The sequence below is a fragment of the Oryza sativa genome, chromosome 5 (assembly GCF_034140825.1).
Source record: "Oryza sativa Japonica Group chromosome 5, ASM3414082v1".
NCBI classification, from domain to species: domain Eukaryota; kingdom Viridiplantae; phylum Streptophyta; class Magnoliopsida; order Poales; family Poaceae; genus Oryza; species Oryza sativa.
This window is the reverse complement of record NC_089039.1, coordinates 7,407,052-7,425,814: the sequence shown is the minus strand read 5'-3', so window position 1 is coordinate 7,425,814 and position 18,763 is coordinate 7,407,052. Positions and strand designations below refer to the sequence as shown.

At 39.5% G+C, this 18,763-nt stretch overlaps 1 protein-coding gene across 3 annotated transcripts; it reads left to right on the top strand.

Moving 5' to 3' along the window:
* Nucleotides 1-5,172: 5,172 nt before the first annotated feature.
* LOC4338125 (S-type anion channel SLAH2) lies at nucleotides 5,173-15,297 on the top strand. Of its 3 annotated transcripts, none has more exons than XM_015782902.3 (4): nucleotides 5,173-5,313; nucleotides 13,010-13,197; nucleotides 13,305-13,862; nucleotides 13,955-15,297. In XM_015782902.3, the coding sequence occupies exons 2-4, from the start codon at nucleotides 13,036-13,038 to the stop codon at nucleotides 15,101-15,103; spliced, it is 1,869 nt and encodes a 622-aa protein (XP_015638388.2). In that variant the 5' UTR covers nucleotides 5,173-5,313; nucleotides 13,010-13,035; the 3' UTR covers nucleotides 15,104-15,297. The 3 variants fall into 3 exon arrangements, with proteins under 3 accessions (XP_015638388.2, XP_025881102.1, XP_066167168.1); XM_026025317.2 differs by lacking the exon at nucleotides 5,173-5,313 and adding an exon at nucleotides 6,819-6,942; XM_066311071.1 differs by lacking the exon at nucleotides 5,173-5,313 and adding an exon at nucleotides 6,859-6,946.
* The last annotated feature ends 3,466 nt before the right edge of the window (nucleotides 15,298-18,763 follow it).

The window sequence follows — 18,763 nt, the reverse complement described above, 5'->3', positions numbered from 1 at the left end:
CCCTCAGGATTTGTCCTAAAATATAATAACTTCTCCACCAACATCCTCTTCCCAACCAATCATAACCCTCCACCATTCACTTTTCCCACCTACCTCCACTACTCATCCATTCACAACCCTCCACCATTCACTTCTACCTACTTTTTTAATAACCGTATCCAACTCTAAAACTTCTTATATTTTGGTACGGATGGGAGTAAGAGATTTGAACCGGCTATAGCATGTCTTTGCTGGCAAAAGCTATGAGCTGGAGGAGCAAGGGCATGAGCAGACCACTAAATTGTCGCCGACTGAAGGGACGAAAATAGTACAAAATTTTCGGACCATACCGATATTGTTTTCACAAAATATAGTAAAAAGTATTATCCTTTTTTATTATTTCTGACAGTAAAATTTATTTCTTTTAATTTCTATCTACATATTGAAGTTACCACTAAATAACTAAATTTATAAATATGAAAAATCCGCGACCGTGTATCAATACCATTAACGTAAAAATAATAAAAATGATATCATTTTCAACCATTTTCATCACTAGCGAACTGCATAGCACTCCAAAACAAGGGCATGGTTGGTCTATCCATGCATATGAACTGAAATTGGACGATAAGCTTTCGAAGATAAGGTGAAGCATCAGCAATTTGGCTGGTCGGTGGCCACGCATGTAAAAAGTAACCAAACTGTGTATTACAACATACTGTTTTTCGCAACATCTTTAACTGAAGCTCTAGAGATGGTATTGCAAGATTTTAGAGCCATCAAGAAGTTGTATTACTGAACCTGCTCTATGGTTTAAGGTGGCATTATTTATAATACTAGGGTGTTAGTTGCAAAAGGTGCTAGGAAGTAATTAATAATTAATGACACCTTAAGCCATGTTTATGTGCCAGGAATATTTTCTTCCCTCAGATCATGCCAAAGAACAGTTTGATCTTTATGTTATATCTAATCTATGTTTTATTTTTGCCCATTTACTAGGCATGCTTCTCGTTTATGACTAATTTAATAGCCATGCTTATTTGGCACAGTTTGTTCGTACAATATGCACCATATTTCTATACATTCGTCTAGCTCATCGTCTCAACAAAACCCATTTGGGATTTGGAAGTACATAACCATTTCTTTCTCCCTTTATTCCATTCCATCCCTGCTTTCCTTTACATGTAACATGGCCATTGTCGACAAGTAATTAGGGCACACTCCACTATAACTACTCTTTGTAAGCATGTAGTGATGCGCAGTGCACTAGAGAAAACAAGAAGAAGATGGCCAAAGGAACAGCACAAAAACTACTAAAGGAAAAAAATGCAGGATGCCAGAATGGTATAATGTATGCGTTTCTCATTGTGTTAATTAGCTTGCTCCATACAAATATTCCTTTTTTTTATTTTTTTCGGGAGTTATCATAATGCTGCCACTAATTTCCAAAGTTAATGTGACAAATTTTGTGAGTAAAAATATTCGGCCTGATGTATCATAATTAATAAATATGCTAGTTGGCTCTTATCTGTAATCTCATAGATAAATGATAGTACTGCTAGCTGCTTTGGTCCCACATAAGTATAATTAAATAGCTACTAAATGACGTTAACAACAATTTTTTATAAGTGCCAAAGGATTATACTTTCATAAATTAAATATGAAAAAAAAATCCATTTGACTCCCCCAAACTATTTCGCCGAAGCACTCAACCCTCTAATTTTTTTTCTCATTTTACACCCCAAACCATTGAATACGGTTCACTTTACCCACTAATGATATTTCTTTTGTTTATGTTGTATTATATAAGTCATATTTTATAGTGAAATTTGGTAGAGTGATATATGGGTTATAACTTATGTCTCAATAATTTTTTAATATACATATCACTGATTTACATAGGTTGGAAGAACCTAACACTAATTTAAATATCGAGATTTTAAAGTTTAAGCAAATGTTTATGAAAATATTTTTGAACTTTACTAATGGTGACATCTATGTCTCTACAAAATTCCTGCTTAAAATATAACTTGTATAAAGAAAAACAAAACAAACAAATGCTATTAAGGACTAAAGTGAATTATTTTCTATCAGTTTATGAGGTAAAATAAGAAGTGATCCAATAAAATAGTTTGAAATAGTAAAATGTACTTTATTTATTAAATATTATATCCTAACGACAGAGTCGTAAATAGTATGTTATAGTTTACTTGGGTGTCGTAGTGGTTAGTTCCTACCTGTGAGCCACACATGCATATAGAGTATATGTGGCAACACCCTATCAGGGTTTTCCTAACTACGTTTACTATGGGGGTATCATAAGGTTAACGGTGGTAGGATTTGATAATATTAATTTGAATTCAAATTTTAGAAAAAAAAAGGAAAAAAATTGAATTAGTACATGATTTGTAATGATATCTGATGATAAAACTTCATGAGAAATGCTAAACTAACTCCATATATTGGCATGACTACAAGGCCGCATTGCTAAGTCAAGGTTTGTTGCTCATGGACATTATATTGTGAACATTATAAAAATAATTTTTATAGTTGTCGATATTATATTATGGTTTTTCTCGGATGATCCTTTTTAGTGATTTTCTTTTTTTTCAAGTCAAACACCATGGTTACCTTGGCCTAACCACGATTACCATGACCTTACCGTGAGATTTGAAAATTTTGAATTCAATTGTTTTTAGATGAAATTCACACGGTGTGGTGGTTTGGTTTTCAAAAATACTTACATTCCTATTAGATAAAGGAATTTCGTACCTAGGAGCAAGGTTGTCAGTATCCCGATTCGTATCCTAGTATCTTACGATACTACGATCCTACCAAGCCGAAACGATACCGATCCCACATAGTATCCTAATTCTCGTAGTATCTCGATCCTACTATTCATTACTACACGATCCTATGAAATCTTAGGTGGTATCCCGATTCTACGATCCCTACGATACTACAAAATATTATTTAAAATAACATGATTTGAAAATAATGTAACTAAATATGCTCAAATTTATATAAAAATCAGTTAAATATATCAAAACCAGCGTGGTTTCTCTTGATAAATGTCTCTATTTGCACGATATATATCATTACTATATTTTTTATATAGAATGGCTATATATAATTAATATAAATATTAATTAAACTTAAAAAATAAAATCTCATAGTATCCCGATACTACGATACGATCCTACGATACGATATTACTTTGAGCAAAACGATACTACCTAGTATCCCGATCCTGACAACCTTGCCTGGGAGGGCTTATTGGCTTTATTCTTAAGAAGTTGGCCATATGAATTTGATTAACTCAACAAACTCTTACTTCCACTACAAAACTTTGGCACTTTACTGAAAACACACACACTCACTTAACCTATTGATATCTACTCCCTTTGTCTCAGGAATAGCTACTTCTTGCGTTTAAATTTATCCAAAACATAGTTATTTTTAGAGTAATATTTCCCTTCACTAACCATTTTAATTCACTCAATCTTACCCTCTACCACATTCCCACTTTTCAATCACTCTTCATTTACTGAGTGGTATTACAATTTTATTTCCTTTATCATTAATCTCTCTTACTAGATATGCTCAGGATGGAGGAAGTATGTACTCTCTTTGGTTTTCATTGCATAACGTCATTGGCTTTTGGATAGATGTTTGACCATTTAACTCATTGAAAAATTTATATAATTTTCATTTATTTTATTGTGATTTTTTTATTACTAAAGGTGTTTATGCATATGTATAATCAAAGAAAAGTACCAATTCAACATCTCGTGGTATACATTTATGACCGTGGCCCTAGGAAACATTTAGATTCATTTAGATTTTTCATGTTTAGATATGTGTAATAGTAAACCTAATGCACCCCACGTATAGAAAAATAATTTGTGTAGTACTTCCTCCGTTAAAAAATGTAGCTATTTCTAATACAGTACCTTGTTCTAAAATGAAGCTATTTTTTTCACCTACCTCCTCCTCTCAACCAATCACAACTATTCTCCTTCACCTACTTTTTCTTTTCAACCAATCACACACATTCTCCAATCATTATCACCTACTTTCTTAATACCCGTGCCAACCTAAAAAACGCATACATTTTGGAACGGAGGAAGTAGTATAAATCTCTTCCAACACAATGTTGCGGTAAGGTTAAGAATGGCATTATAGCCCGGTGGTAGGGAGCGAGCTATCAGGTGCCCTTGTCAAGCAACGTTCAGTCCCCTCGAAGCTGGTTTTCTCACCATTTTTTTCTATTGATAATTGATGCTAATCATAAGTTTCTCCTTAGTACTGTACATTTTGTCCCTCTTAGAAAAATCATTGCGGCAAGCTTATTATTGTATAGTGAGGGGCCGTACATCGAAAATGATTTTGGATATGGTGAATTTCTGGGGACATGCAAAAAAAAAATCACCTTAACACAGTGTGCCACTTAGGTTATGAATTTATATTCCGTGGGTTGGAACATTGATGATATACCAGCACTGCTGGATATTTCGAGAGATAACCTGATTCGAAGCAAACAGTGACAATCCTGTATTTGCTACCATATTCCAGATTACTATCCATTTCCAATATTAGAATCTGATATTGCAATATCTAATAGTATCAACTATTTTCACCCCTTTATTTATACAACAGAGCGACACAAGAACAAAAAAGAAAACTAAAATTTTCCAGATCCTAATTTTCTCCATGAAAATAGAAGTTGCCATACTCAACCTGTACAAAGCTGATTTTAAGGAAGATTTTACTCGGCATATGCACACAGTAAATAGAAAAAAAACCATTGACAATCATGAATTTTACTGGGCATATACACAGAGCTTCTCCTGCTGTTTAACCGTAAAAAGAAATAAATAAAGCCTATAATGGCTGTATCACTTTAATTATTTTCCTGAAGATTACTTACCATTAATCATCACTCTGTGTGGCATATAATAAGAACATAAATTACATGATCCCCATCTATAAATCAGAGGGACAGCGAAGCAGAAGAACCACCAAAACCCATAGCAGTGCGTGTTTTCTGTCCCCTGGAAACATCTCTGAAGGAGTAATCGAAGAACAAGCAGCTGCCAGGAAGCTCTGAAACCCCACACGCCTCACTCTGAAATCTGAAATCATCCCACGAGCAGAAACCAGTATATATAAACACTCGACAGTTCACGGCGATCTCTCCATCAGCAGCGTTCGATCGTGTGTTCATCTTCGTCGTCAACATCGCCGGCGTGATCAGCTGAAGATTTTGGCAGCCACCATCATCGCCGGTCGCCGCCTCGCTCGCCGGGTTGAGAAATCCGGCCAGCCAGCTAGGTCAGTGAGCTTGTTTGTCTGCATCTCTCTGGAATTTTCTCCCCTCTGTTTACTGCACAGAGTGATTTCTGAGACCCTTGTCTTTGCTTGAATTTTGCAATGCTGACTGATAAGTACCCCTGCATCTTTTTCTCTGGTTTTTCAATTTTATCGATTTGAATTGGTCTGTTTTTGGGTATTTTTTTGACTTTGGGTAGTCTGTAGTTCATGCCTAATCAGAAATGAATAGTAGTAGTACTATTGAGGAAGAAAAACAGCTATCTCGTCTGGTCATGTACGGTGAATGCGATACCACTATCATATAGTTGGAAGGAGTACTATACAGTCTAGAAAAACATGACCGATCTTACTGCATATGCTACCATTATTCTACACTTCTAGATTATGATTAGTCATGTGAAAATGATATGAATAGATTCATAGTAAAACATAGTACGTCTAGAGTGTCCTCAAGACCTGGGAGCAAACGCCATAATTCTAAAGTGTCATGGAACAAATTTTACCAAACCATAACCGTCTTGATATTTTCCAGAAACGTGAATGGAAAAAGTCGTAGCTGGAGAGTGTTGCATTGGAGCTAGCTGCAGTGCAGACTGCAGACCATGTCAATGAGTTTGTAGTACTCATAACTAAGTACGGTAGAATACATCACTGCTACTATGCAAGTAAAGCTGGGCGGGTGACCGTCTTTTCTCTAAAAAAAACATCACTGCTACTATGTAGCATTACATGGGCAATGCCACTTGTAGAAGCACTTGTACAAAACCCACAAGGCAATAAGGCGTGGTTGATATGCAGAGATGGATGCAGCGGCAGGGGAGACCCCGAGTAGATTATCAATTACTTTGTCCGTTTTATATACTCCCTCCGTTTCAAAATGTTTGACACCGTTAATTTTTTAGTATGTGTTTCACCATTCGTCTTATTCAAAAAATTGAAGTAATTATTTATTCTTTTTATATCATTTGATTCATTGTTAAATATAATTTCATGTAAACATATAGTTTTACATATTTCACAATTTTTTTTTGAATAAGACGAACGGTCAAACATGTGCTAAAAAATCAACGGTATCAAATATTTTGAAACAGAGGGAGTATTATATATCGTTGGTACATATTCCGTTGAAACACGGTATACTGTTTTTGTAGTCTCCCTCTTTTTTAAATCAGACCTTTTTAAGTTTAATTAAGTTTATAGAAAAACTCAGTAATTTTTCAACACAAAACAAATAAGTTATTAAAATATATTCAGGGTTAGATTTAATAAAATTTATTAAGTGTTATAGATATTATAATTTTCTATAAAGTTGATCAAATTTAAAGAAGCAGGAGTACATCACGAGCGCAGCACAAGATTCTGCTTTTAACCGCGACGAAAACGTGTCGACTTGGACGTGGACACTAGCTAAACTTGTAAGCCAAATGAAAACGTACGTGACCTGGCGCGCGGCGCCGCTCTCTCACGTAGCGCAGCTAAGCTAGGCGTGTGTGTGTATATATAGCGCCCCTCGCGGTCCTGAACGATCGAGGTGGTACTATATCTGAGCGCTGCGCTAGCTGGTCGGCGTCCGTACCACCGGCCGGTCGACGACATAAACATCGCCGGCGGCGTCGCTCCTGCCACAACGTACGTACGTAGTGCACATACACATCGAGTTCTTCTCCATTTTCTTTTTCTGTGTTTATGTTCTACTATGGAAATGTTTTTATAATTTAGACCCTGCAGGCATCAGGGTTTTGAAACTAAATTAAATTTCCCCGAGACATTATTCAAGTATCAAGTAGAGATTGAAAAAGATCAGTTTCTGCGTGGACCAAAATCCCTGGAACTAGCTAGGGGTAAATTTGGACCCCGAGATTCCAACAATCGACGATCCTTACACCATATTATTTGACTGAACTCTAGCTAGGTGACCCATGTCGACCAGCTGGATATTCTTCTCTTTGGTTTTCTTTTTTTAAGCATGAGACCAGCTGGCTCGATATCTTTAGTATTCATGTTAATTACATGCATGTGTTCATTGGCTGGCTACCCTCTATCCTGGGATCTTTGCCACCGTAGGACGCGGCTGCAAATTAATCGATACGAGCTCAGGAACTACGACTTCCTCGGTCCCGAAATTCCTGACGTCTTAAGGTTTGTCAACCAAATTAGCTTTATGCTAAAATGACCAAATTACCCCTATTTACTTAATTGGGTTGTCATTTCAATAAGTCATCGTACACTCAGCAGGTTACAAAGAATCCCTATATACAATTAACTAATGAATTCTTTGAACACTCATTGACAGATGACTTGATAGAATAGACAGATAGCCCACTTCTCAGTTCGCCATTGTAACGACACTTTTTGTGTGATATTATTGGAGATGTAGAACGACTTGCTCTTGGGACGGAGGAATTAATTAGATCATCTGCTCTTTGATCTAGAGTACCACATGCATGAACTGAATTAGAATAATTAACAATCTGGCTGGCTGAGATCGCGGCGCCGTACGCCCTGGAGCAAATAAACAATTTTGACATGCACTAGATCTGGCTTGCTAGAAATGATGCAGTCAGCATGTGTTCGTCCTTAGATGCAGGACTAATATATATACTATTCCTGCCTCCGTAGTATTATTATACTGATAATTAACAGTACTCACAGCAGGGCGTGTGCTTGCTTTGATTTGATTAATTTAGAGGCTTTAGCTGCGGGCAGGGAGCATGGGACATTCGCGTGGCGAATTATTTTTATAGTCGCTCCGATTAATTTACTGCAGCCAGGGTATCCGTGTAGTGGTCTGATCAGTAGATTAATGGTGCTTATCTAGAGTAAAAAAAAAAAACTGCTCCTTCCGTTTTTTAATGCCATTATTTTTTTTATTATAACGTTTGACCATTAATCTTATAAAAAACGTAATGTAAATATATAAAAGTATAAGTAAGGTTAGAGTTTCATGCATGATAAAACAAGTGATAACAAAATAAATAGCATATATATATATATATATATATACATATATATATATATACATATATATATATATATATATAATTTTTTAAAATAAAAAATAATCTAACATCTCATAAAAATCAAAGATGTTATATACTCCCTCTGTTTCGAAATGTTTGGCGCCGTTGACTTTTTAGCACATGTTTGACCGTTCATCTTATTAAAAAAATTAAGTAATTATTAATTCTTTTCCTATCATTTAATTCATTGATAAATATATTTTCATGTAGGCATATAATTTTACATATTTCACAGAAGTTTTTGAATAAGACGAACGGTCAAACATGTGCTAAAAAGTCAAAGTCAACGGTGTCAAACATTTCGAAACGGAGGGAGTACATATTATACTTCTATTTACTAATACAGATATCTAAATATGAAAATCTGTGTGGATTCGCAAGCAAATAGCACCGCCGTGTGGCACAACACGATTTCAGCTATCGTCCACTTGATCAACTTTCATAGTATTCTCCTTCAACAAGTAGTATAAACTTAGTAACTATTACAGTACCTCTGAATTTAACGTGTACACACAAGGTCACGGTTAAAGTGTTTTTTTTTTACCCTAAAAACAACAGTTAATCTTGATCTAGCTTGCCAGGACAGTTTTTGTCACTTTTTTTCTTCAGCTTGGATAAACAGGACCAGCTCCTCCTTGCATGGATATTGATTTTGCAAAGAAAAAAAATATTAGGACATGTCATTAGTCGTTACTAGCTAGAGTAGTTCGATCACGATCCGGTTCATCACCGCGTCGTGAAGACTGAAGAGTATACTCTACATACGTAGGCTATATTTAGTTCACATCAAAATTAAAAGTTTGGTTGAAATTGAAACGATGTGATGAAAAAGTTAGAAGTTTGTGTGTGTAGGAAAATTTTAATGTGATGAAAAAGTTAAAAGTTTAAAGAATTATTTTAAAACTAAACACGGCAGTAGGCACACTGGCTTGTTCAGTTGATGGATCAGCTACTGTTTATCAATGGCGACAAGGGCGCCCGCTGGCTCTCCTGTCTTGCACATGTCTACGGCATGATACGTACCTGGCCATGTCTGATAGGGACATGACTTCTTTCAAATTTAATTAATTAATTAATTATATCCAACAATTCAGTCTAAGGTTGGTATAGTTTGTCATTTCATATTTTTCATATGGATTTGAAAATCAATACTCCCTCTATCTTAAAAAAGACTTTATCTAGATTTATCCTATATAGAAAATATAGCATATCCTAATATTATGATTCTATGAATATGAATATATTTGCAGTACTAAGATATAAGATATATCAGATCATATACTATGTGCACTTATGAATATCTTTTTTTAAGACGGAGAATACTAGTTCGTGGTGGATGAATTTAGGGGGAGACCCAACATTCTTGGTACGACCGGGTGATAAGTACTCCATTTGTCTAGAGAGAGAGAGAGAGCGATTAACACCATCTAGGATAACATCCAGATTCATTATCCTATAGATGTGTTGTCAAATCTTCACGTAGTAGGTTTATTGATTTAGATAAAGGAAGTATTTGAGCACATAGGAGGATATATATACTGCACTCGTGCAACAACAGATAAACACACGTCACCTGTACTTTATTTGTACTCGTTTAATTGGAGCCAAAGCACCATCTATATATCTCATGTAGGATGTGCTCTGAAATTAATATGCCAGCATTAGAACTTGAACTCTGGTGTACCAGCTACCTATATACACGTATCTTGTGAACAAACTAAAATTGCAATTAGGCCGGCAGTTAGCACTTGACGCCTTGTTTCGTAGAGAAGTAGAACAGTTGGTTAGACAACTTATAGTAGATAGAACATTGGGAAAGTCTTTTTATGTCTATTCGTTTTCTTACATGTGATCTAAATAGTTATAAAAACTATAGAAATAATTGACAACATGAATACATCTCTTCACAAATATATTAGTTAAAATTACATATTTATCCAGTGATATCACATAATTTATGTTATTTATTTTTTTAAAAAAAAATCATAGTATTTAGATGACAAAAACTAGGGGGCAATCTCTCCAAAAAAAAAAGAACCCATCTTCATAGAGAAATTATGCATATAATGCGTCCATCTCAAGTCAATACGATGACACATTATTTTTTTTAGTTATTCCTCTAGGTTAAAAATAATTGTTGTTTTGGACAAAATTGATATCAAATTTTAAAAACTTTGACTATGAATAACTTTTAAAATTTTTCCTTTTAAACATAGAAACAATAATATGTATAGATTAATCTTAAAATGTACTCCAATAAAAATTATATATTTGTTGATATTTTTATATATATTACAATAGAAAATAGTGAATAAAGTTATTTTTGAAGACAATTATTTTCAAGAGGGTGTATTACTTTATTCAAGAGGGTAGTGAATATATGCATTATAATAGAAAATACTTCCTCATTCCCAGAAAGATTGTCATTTTACGGCTCACAAAATGTCACAAAAAGATGGTCATTTTAGCTCTGGACCACTCATTTGAATTGAGTGCATGCTCATTATTTCTAACAACAGCTGATAAATGGAGAGTGGATTGGTAATTTCCTCTATAAGCTAATTTGTGTCAGAATGCCTGGAACGTCAAGCTTTCCGAGACGGAGGAAGTAGTGAGTATAGTCTATATTATACACTATTTTCAACTAATACAATCATCTTGCCTAAAATTACAATCATTTTCAAGAGGGTGTATTACTACACAAAACATGCATGCATCCATGAGCACCCTATGTTAATGCACGTCGAAAGAGTCCAGAGACCAACGGTAGTTGCCAGGTTTCCCTTACCGCCGGTAACCGCGCGGTTACCGTGGTTACCAGGCTTACCGCGGGGTACGGTAATATAAATACTGCGGTAACCTCCTTAAATTCAAATAAATTTAAAAAATAATTTGAATTTTTGATAAATTTTGTACAGTTTTTCACGGTTACTGCGGTTATCGCGTGGTAACCGTGCTTACCGCCGGGGCGCAGTAACCCTGGCCCCGGCGGTTTGGGAAACCCTGGTAGTTGCTCGACTTAACGAAGGAGAGCAGTAGTGGTGAGGTGAGCCCCCACCATACATGCATACTCCATCTCTCCCAATAAAATTCAAACCCCTTAGGAGTACTCCCTCCGTCCTTAAAAAACTTAAAAAAACAAATCTAATACTAGATGTGACATATTTTAGTACAATGAATCTAGGCAGATATATGTCTAAATTCGTTGTATTAGAATATGTCACATCCGGTACTAGGTTAGGTTGTTTTTTTATAGGATGGAGGGGGTATTTAATAAAAGAAACAGAATGTAGGAGTTGATCTATTTTAAGATAAAATTTAAACTCTACTTGGTTTTTTTTTCTCTAGGAGTAATACATCAGCAGTAGTGCAAACCCCAACACCACCAGGTACTTGGAACTAGTCACCCAATCATCATTTTGCCGTACCTTTTGCCATTTACTCCTAAAAGGCTGCACAGCTGATCGATTGCACATGCTCTGCCTCTTCTTCAATTCGCCCCTTGTCTCTTTGTTCGTCAGAATGATCCTAAGGGCTTGTTAAATTGGTAAAAAAAATTACCCCTCATATGTCACATCAGATATACGAACACACATTTAAAGTAATAAACATAGTCTAATAAGAAAACAAATTACAGGTTCCGCCAGGAAACTACGAGACGAATTTATTAAGCCTAATTAATCCGTCATTAGCAAATATTTACTGTAGCACCACATTGTCAAATCATGGCGCAATTAGGCTTAAAAGATTCGTCTCGCAATTTCCTGGCGAACTGTGTAATTTATTTTTTTTACATTTAATACTCCATGCATGTATCCAAACATTCGATGTGACAGCACAAAAAATTTTGTTTGGGAACTAAATAGGCCCTAAAAAAACCCAAATAAATGTCCAGAATCTCATGCCTTCTGGCTGAATTTCTTTTTTTTTGGAAAAAAAAAAGTCAGAGACCTGTCTTATATTGAAAGCCAAACAGGCTTCTAGCTGAAATTTCTCCACAAGGCTTGATTGAACATTGCAGCCTCATCTTTCCGATTGTGTTTGTGTATATCCAAACTGCTTATTATTACTACCTCCATCTCAAAATAAGTGCAATTATGGATATCTATGTCCAACGTTTGACCGTCCGTCTTATTTAAAATATTTGTAAAATTTTTTTAAAAAAATAGTCACACATAAAATACTATTCATGTTTTATTATCTACTGTAATAGCAATAGAAATACTAATCATATTTTTTTTAATAAGACGAACGGTCAAACGTTAGATATGAATAGTGCAAAACTACACTTATTTTGGGACGGAGGGAATGCCAACTAAAACCTTATTTGTGAAAAAAAAAAACTTTTATACATGCGTAGTTATTCAAAAGAAAATGTTGTAAAATAAACTACGATGAGAAAACAACAAAATGAACCATATAATTAAAGTTCAAAAATTCAAAAAATAAAAAGATAAGTACAAACGAAACGATGTGGCTGTTGGTTGATCTGAGTTGTCATCAGAATCTATGGGCCTATGGTGAACAATATAGTTGGTGTTGGTAATCTCCAAGATAATCTGCTGATCTGTTTATTTCCTCTGAATTTTTTTCAGGGAAAAAATGCTGTGACCATTTGTTCGTTTAAAGCTGATCACTTGTCAGTTCTCACCTTGTTACATGTGTGTGTCGTGCAGGTAGTGAGTGAGTGAGTGAGTGAGCAATGGAGGCCAACGGCGGCAGCAAGCCCGGTGGCGAGGTGCCGTCGCTTCTCCCCGACGTTGAGGTCACCAACGTCGCCAGCTTCGACGTCACGGCGCCGAGCCCGCGGTCTCAGCCTAGCCCGCGCCCCCTGCCGCATCCCAACACGCCGACGCGCCCACGGGTGAGTCGCCGTCGCCATGGATTGGTTTGATCTGTTCTAGCTTGCCATGGTGATCGATCGAGACATGGACGTGGAGGTCGCTGACTGTTTGTTCGTTGGCAATGCAGGCGCCTTCGCTGGTCCGCGTGCCGCGCCGCGGCGGCGAGGCGGTGGTCCCGCCGCTCGAGTCGCCGGGGTTCCGGTCGGTGCAGCCCGTGTCCGTCAGCCTGCCGGCGTCGCCGAGCGGCTTCGGCGCGCCGACTCCAGTGGGCGGCGGCGGCGGCGGCGACTCGGACGTCGACCTCAGGAGGCAGGCCGCGGCGAACGCGGCGAGGGAGCCGCTGCACTCGCCGGCGTCGCAGGCGAAGGGCGGCGGCAATGGCGTGCGGTTCGTCCAGCCGGAGCGGATGATGTTCCTGTCGCAGCCGATCCCCGGCGGGCAGCCGTCGCGCACCGCGACGGGCGGCGGCGGCGGCCGCGCCATGTGCCGGGACAAGCGGTACGACTCGTTCAAGACGTGGTCCGGTAAGCTGGAGCGGCAGCTCACCCACCTCGCCGGCGTCGGGCCGGAGGCCCCTGTGGACAAGGAACGCGGCGACGCCATCGGCAGCCACCACACCTCCTCCTTGCCCAAGGTCGATCGCTTCTTCGCCGCCCTGGAGGGCCCCGAACTGGACCAGCTCAAGGTAAGGGGAAACAAAAAAGAGAATCAATCGATCTCATCCATCCTCCATTGTTGTTGTCACGCTGACGTCACCCGCAACCTCCATTGCCGCAGTCGGAGGAGGAGCTGGTGCTGCCGTCGGACAAGACATGGCCGTTCTTGCTGCGGTTCCCGGTGTCGGCGTTCGGTATGTGCCTGGGGGTGAGCAGCCAGGCGATCCTGTGGAAGACGATCGCGACGTCGGGGCCGACGGCGTTCCTGCACGTGACCACCAAGGTGAACCTGGTGCTGTGGTGCGTGTCCGTGGCGCTCATGTGCGCCATCTCGGCGACGTACGGCGCCAAGGTGGTGTTCTTCTTCGAGGCCGTCCGGCGCGAGTACTACCACCCGATCAGGGTCAACTTCTTCTTCGCGCCGTGGATCGCCTGCCTCTTCCTCACCATCGGCGTGCCGGACTCCGTGGCGCCGACGCTGCTGCCGCACTGGCTCTGGTACGCGCTCATGGCGCCCGTGCTGTGCCTGGAGCTCAAGATCTATGGGCAGTGGATGTCGGGGGGGCAGAGGCGGCTGTCCAAGGTGGCGAACCCGTCGAACCACCTGTCCGTCGTCGGCAACTTCGTCGGCGCGCTGCTGGGCGCGTCGATGGGGCTCAGGGAGGGGCCCGTGTTCTTCTTCGCCGTCGGGATGGCGCACTACAGCGTGCTGTTCGTGACGCTGTACCAGCGGCTGCCGACGAACGAGACGCTGCCCAAGGAGCTCCACCCGGTGTTCTTCCTGTTCGTGGCGGCGCCGAGCGTGGCGTCCATGGCGTGGGCGAGGATCACGGGGGAGTTCGGCCTCGGCTCCAGGGTCGCCTACTTCATCGCCATGTTCCTGTACGCGTCGCTCGCCGTGCGGATCAACTTCTTCCGCGGGTTCAGGTTCTCGCTGGCGTGGTGGGCGTACACGTTCCCCATGACCGGCGCCGCCATCGCCTCCATCCGCTACTCCACCGAGGTGGACAACGCGCTCACCAGGGCGCTCTGCGTCGCGCTCTCCGCCGTCGCCACGCTCGTCGTCACCGCCCTCTTCGCCACCACCATGATCCACGCCTTCGTGCTCCACAAGCTCTTCCCCAACGACATCGCCATCGCCATCACCGACGGCCAGAGCATGATCCCCATCAAGGAGCTGCTCGAGATGCACGCCGACGCCGCCGACGCCGACGCCGACGACGAGGACATTGAGTCCGCCGCGGCCAAGCCCACCGCGGCGAGATCTTGAGCTGGAAGATGACACGATCGGATTCTTGAATTTCTCGGCGGCATTGCCAGAGTGTGGCCCTGATGGAGTGAGTTGAGGAGATGAATTCAAAGTTGAAACCACATGTATCCTATGATAATCAAAGTGTTTTTCTTGAATTAGGGCAACAATGTTTTGTACATCAGGACATATATCCTATTAGATTGTGTGTTCTATATGCTGCTTCCTCCGTTTTAGGTTATAAGACTTTCTAGCATTGTCCACATTCATATGTCTAGATTTATTAACATCTATATGAATGTGGGCAATGCTTCTATATGAATGTGGGCAATGCTTGAAAGTCTTATAACCCGAAACGGATGGAGTACGAAGAAAGATGAATGGTTTAACTTTGTAATTAGTCTCTATTATATTCTTCCTTTTCATGTAGTGTTCTACTCACCAAACCAGAGGAAAGCTCACCAAATTTATGAGGATACTGCTCTGTTTCAAAATGCAAGATGTTATGATTTTGTCTTTGATGTAGCAACGTTGACAACACCAAGAAAATAAATTATAAAAATATATTGAATCGTAATATAATAAAATTAATTTGGTATTATACTGTTACGTTTTAATGTAAAACTCGATCAAACTTTAAAATACATATAAGTTTAAGCAATACTAAAACACATTCCATTACATAGCATTCGCAACCAAACCAACTAAGGGAAAATTGAAACCATGCCATTATAATTTTGTAAAATTTGAGATATGTCATCCTGACCCACATGTCATTGACTCATGTGGGTTCTACATGTCATTGAGATACCGATAGCATAACAAAGCAGCCATGCAGCAATCAGGGGACAAACAGACTGATCTCTCCCACAAATTTTGACAATTTGACCCTTTGAAAAACTAATTTTACAAATGAACCGTCACCAAAACTTATTTTAAAAATAATCTTTTTTTCAGCGCCAAATCATCTGGCGCTGAACTTAGACACCTCAGTGTCACGTCAACTGGCGCTGAATACCGTGCCACCGTGGATGGGAGGCTAAGTCAGCGTGCCAACGCACATTCAACACCATGCTATTTAGCGCTGAGGTGTCTAAGTTTAGCGCCACACGATTTGGCGCTGAACAAAAGAGTCATTTTTAAAATAAGTTTTGGCGACGGTTCATTTGTAAAAATAGTTTTTGCAAAGAGTCAAATTGTCAAAATTTGTGGATCTCTCTCCACATAAAAGAGTACCAATGCTTCGATCCATATTTATCTCTCACCCTATTAGAATTTAGAAGGTGATCAACCAGCCTTCATTTGCAACGATTTACGGCTCAAAACCGTAATAATGTGTGACCAAAGCATGTTCCGAACTTCCGAAAGAAAGAAACCGGGGATCATAAGCTTTGGTACAAAACTTTGCAATTATTTATCATAAACCATCATAATTCGAAAAATAACAATTGTATTTCACGTGTCATTAAACTTTATTTATAATACCAATAATAATAGCCATTACAACATGATTCGAAAAATGGCATATCAGTGAATAGACACGAACACAACATAAAGATCTCACAATTACTGAATTATATTTGTGAACCTCTATTGACTCGAATCTATGACATGCATCATTTATTTGCTTGATTTCGTCATCTCACCTTTGTAATTTGGCTTAACATCGGAGCCAATACATTGTCCTGAAAAGTACCTATAAATAAAATTTTGATGGTCAAAAATCATATTATTTCTACTGTGCATGCGTATAGGTTTGTATTTTATTTTCTATTTTTAAATTTTTGAAGTGTAACTTTAATGGATATTTGGATCAAAAAGTACGGCTCTATATAGCCTTAGCTGCCCTAATCCCCGGACAAAACTAGCATTCCTAAATTATGTTTTACTATATTAAGTAAATTCTAATACGAGCCTTTGATTTCTTCTTTAAACTCTGTACAATTTTTTAATTTTTGGAGCATATAATTAGCTAAAAATTGCTTTATTTCGAAACGGAGGTGGTATCAATTATATAATGTTCTTTTATAGCTAAAATTTCTATATATATTCCAAAAGGGAGGTTGTTTTTTTTATGATTACACGGCAGACGCGCGTACACGCTGCTAAAAAACAACACCACACTCGCCCCTTCGCGAATGTACGTCCTAACACATGCTTTGAGAGACAAAAACCATTACAACACCACACTCACCCCTTGGCAACGCGTCTCCTAATACATGCTCTGAGAGACAAAAACCGACGTCACATCTATGATCTTACCAAAATCCTGTTGAAAGCACACATACATATGCCTAATATTTATAGGCACCACGATTTGAACTCTGGTGCATGGAGTCATACACCCACGGCGACCCCACCATCACATCATTGGTGCTAGCTTCCCCATATTAGTATATTACAAAGGAAGCAGCTGGTTTCACTTTGTAATTTATCTCTAATATATTCTTTTTTTCTCATAATGTTCTTATATACCCTGGAATACCGGAGAAGGCTGTAAGTTCGAGGGTAAGTGCTACTACGTACTACGAAGTGAAAAAAAAGTACTCCCGTTGATTATAATTATTCGATGGTTTTGATCAAAATTTTGGAACTTTGGTTACAATAACTTCTCAAACGGTTATTTTTAAAGAGACAATGAGTAGATTTGCTTTCAGAGATACTAGCGTCGTAATATCACAAGTCATTACATTTTATAAACTTATTTTATTCTCAAGTTACTGGATAAAATATTAATTTTTTCACCGAACATTAAATATTTATGACTTGAGGAGTTAAAAAAAGGTCAAAATCAAACAGGGTCCAAAATAGGAATAAGTTCATGTGAGGTCCCTTAATTTATTAATAAATCTGATTTTCTTCCTTTAACTGGATAACTAGATACAACATGTCCATCAACTATCAAAATTGGTACGTCCCATGGCGGTTTGGACGATGATTTTAGCTTATCTGGCGCAAACGTGGCTAATTTGACTCGTTCTTCATCTGACGTGGCATTGACATGGCACTTACGCGGCAATTTGATTTGGAAAATAATAAAAATTGTGCCCCCACATGTCAGCTACAAAAAAAATAATTAAAAAATGGTGGGCTCACATGGGCCCCACATGTCATTCTCATTCCCTCGTCTTCATCTCTCTCCAGGCATCGAGCCCATCTCTCTCTCCAGGCCTCTCCTCCTTCCTAATCTCCTCATCTCCTTTGTCGCGTGGATTCTGCTTCCGCCCAAGGAAGGCGTCGTGGCAGCGATCTTGCACACTTAACCCACCTACCTCCCTAACCTCCTCCTCTCACCGTCAGACATGGCATCCCGCGGAGGAGACCGCCGGTGAGCTTGTTGGATTTGCGCCTGAGCCGGAACTACCATCGGCGACGCCCACACCGCCTCATCCACCATCGTTGCCTACTTGAGCTGTCGCTCACGGATCACACGCGTGTATGTGGCGTGGCTGTCGGTGAGGAGGAGGAGGAAGGGGAGGTGGCGGCGGCAAGGCGGGTGTTGGTCTTGGGGACGCGGTTGTGGTGCCAGGAGGTGGAGAGGAGGTTTACTGGCGTGCGGCAGCAGCCGTGGGAGAGGTGGGCGGTGGAGATTGGGCAACCCTAAGGAGAACAGGCGACGTGTGTGGCTCGGTACCTTCGACACCACTGAGGCTGCCGCTGCTGCCTATGACGATGCTTGTG

Excerpts from the sequence above, each read along its gene's own strand:
- LOC4338125 (XM_015782902.3), top strand. The coding sequence starts at position 13,036 with ATGGAGGCCAACGGCGGCAGCAAGCCCGGTGGCGAGGTGCCGTCGCTT. Across the intron at positions 13,198-13,304 it reads ACACGCCGACGCGCCCACGG|GCGCCTTCGCTGGTCCGCGT; the intron begins GTGAGTCGCCGT and ends TTGGCAATGCAG. Across the intron at positions 13,863-13,954 it reads CCGAACTGGACCAGCTCAAG|TCGGAGGAGGAGCTGGTGCT; the intron begins GTAAGGGGAAAC and ends CCATTGCCGCAG.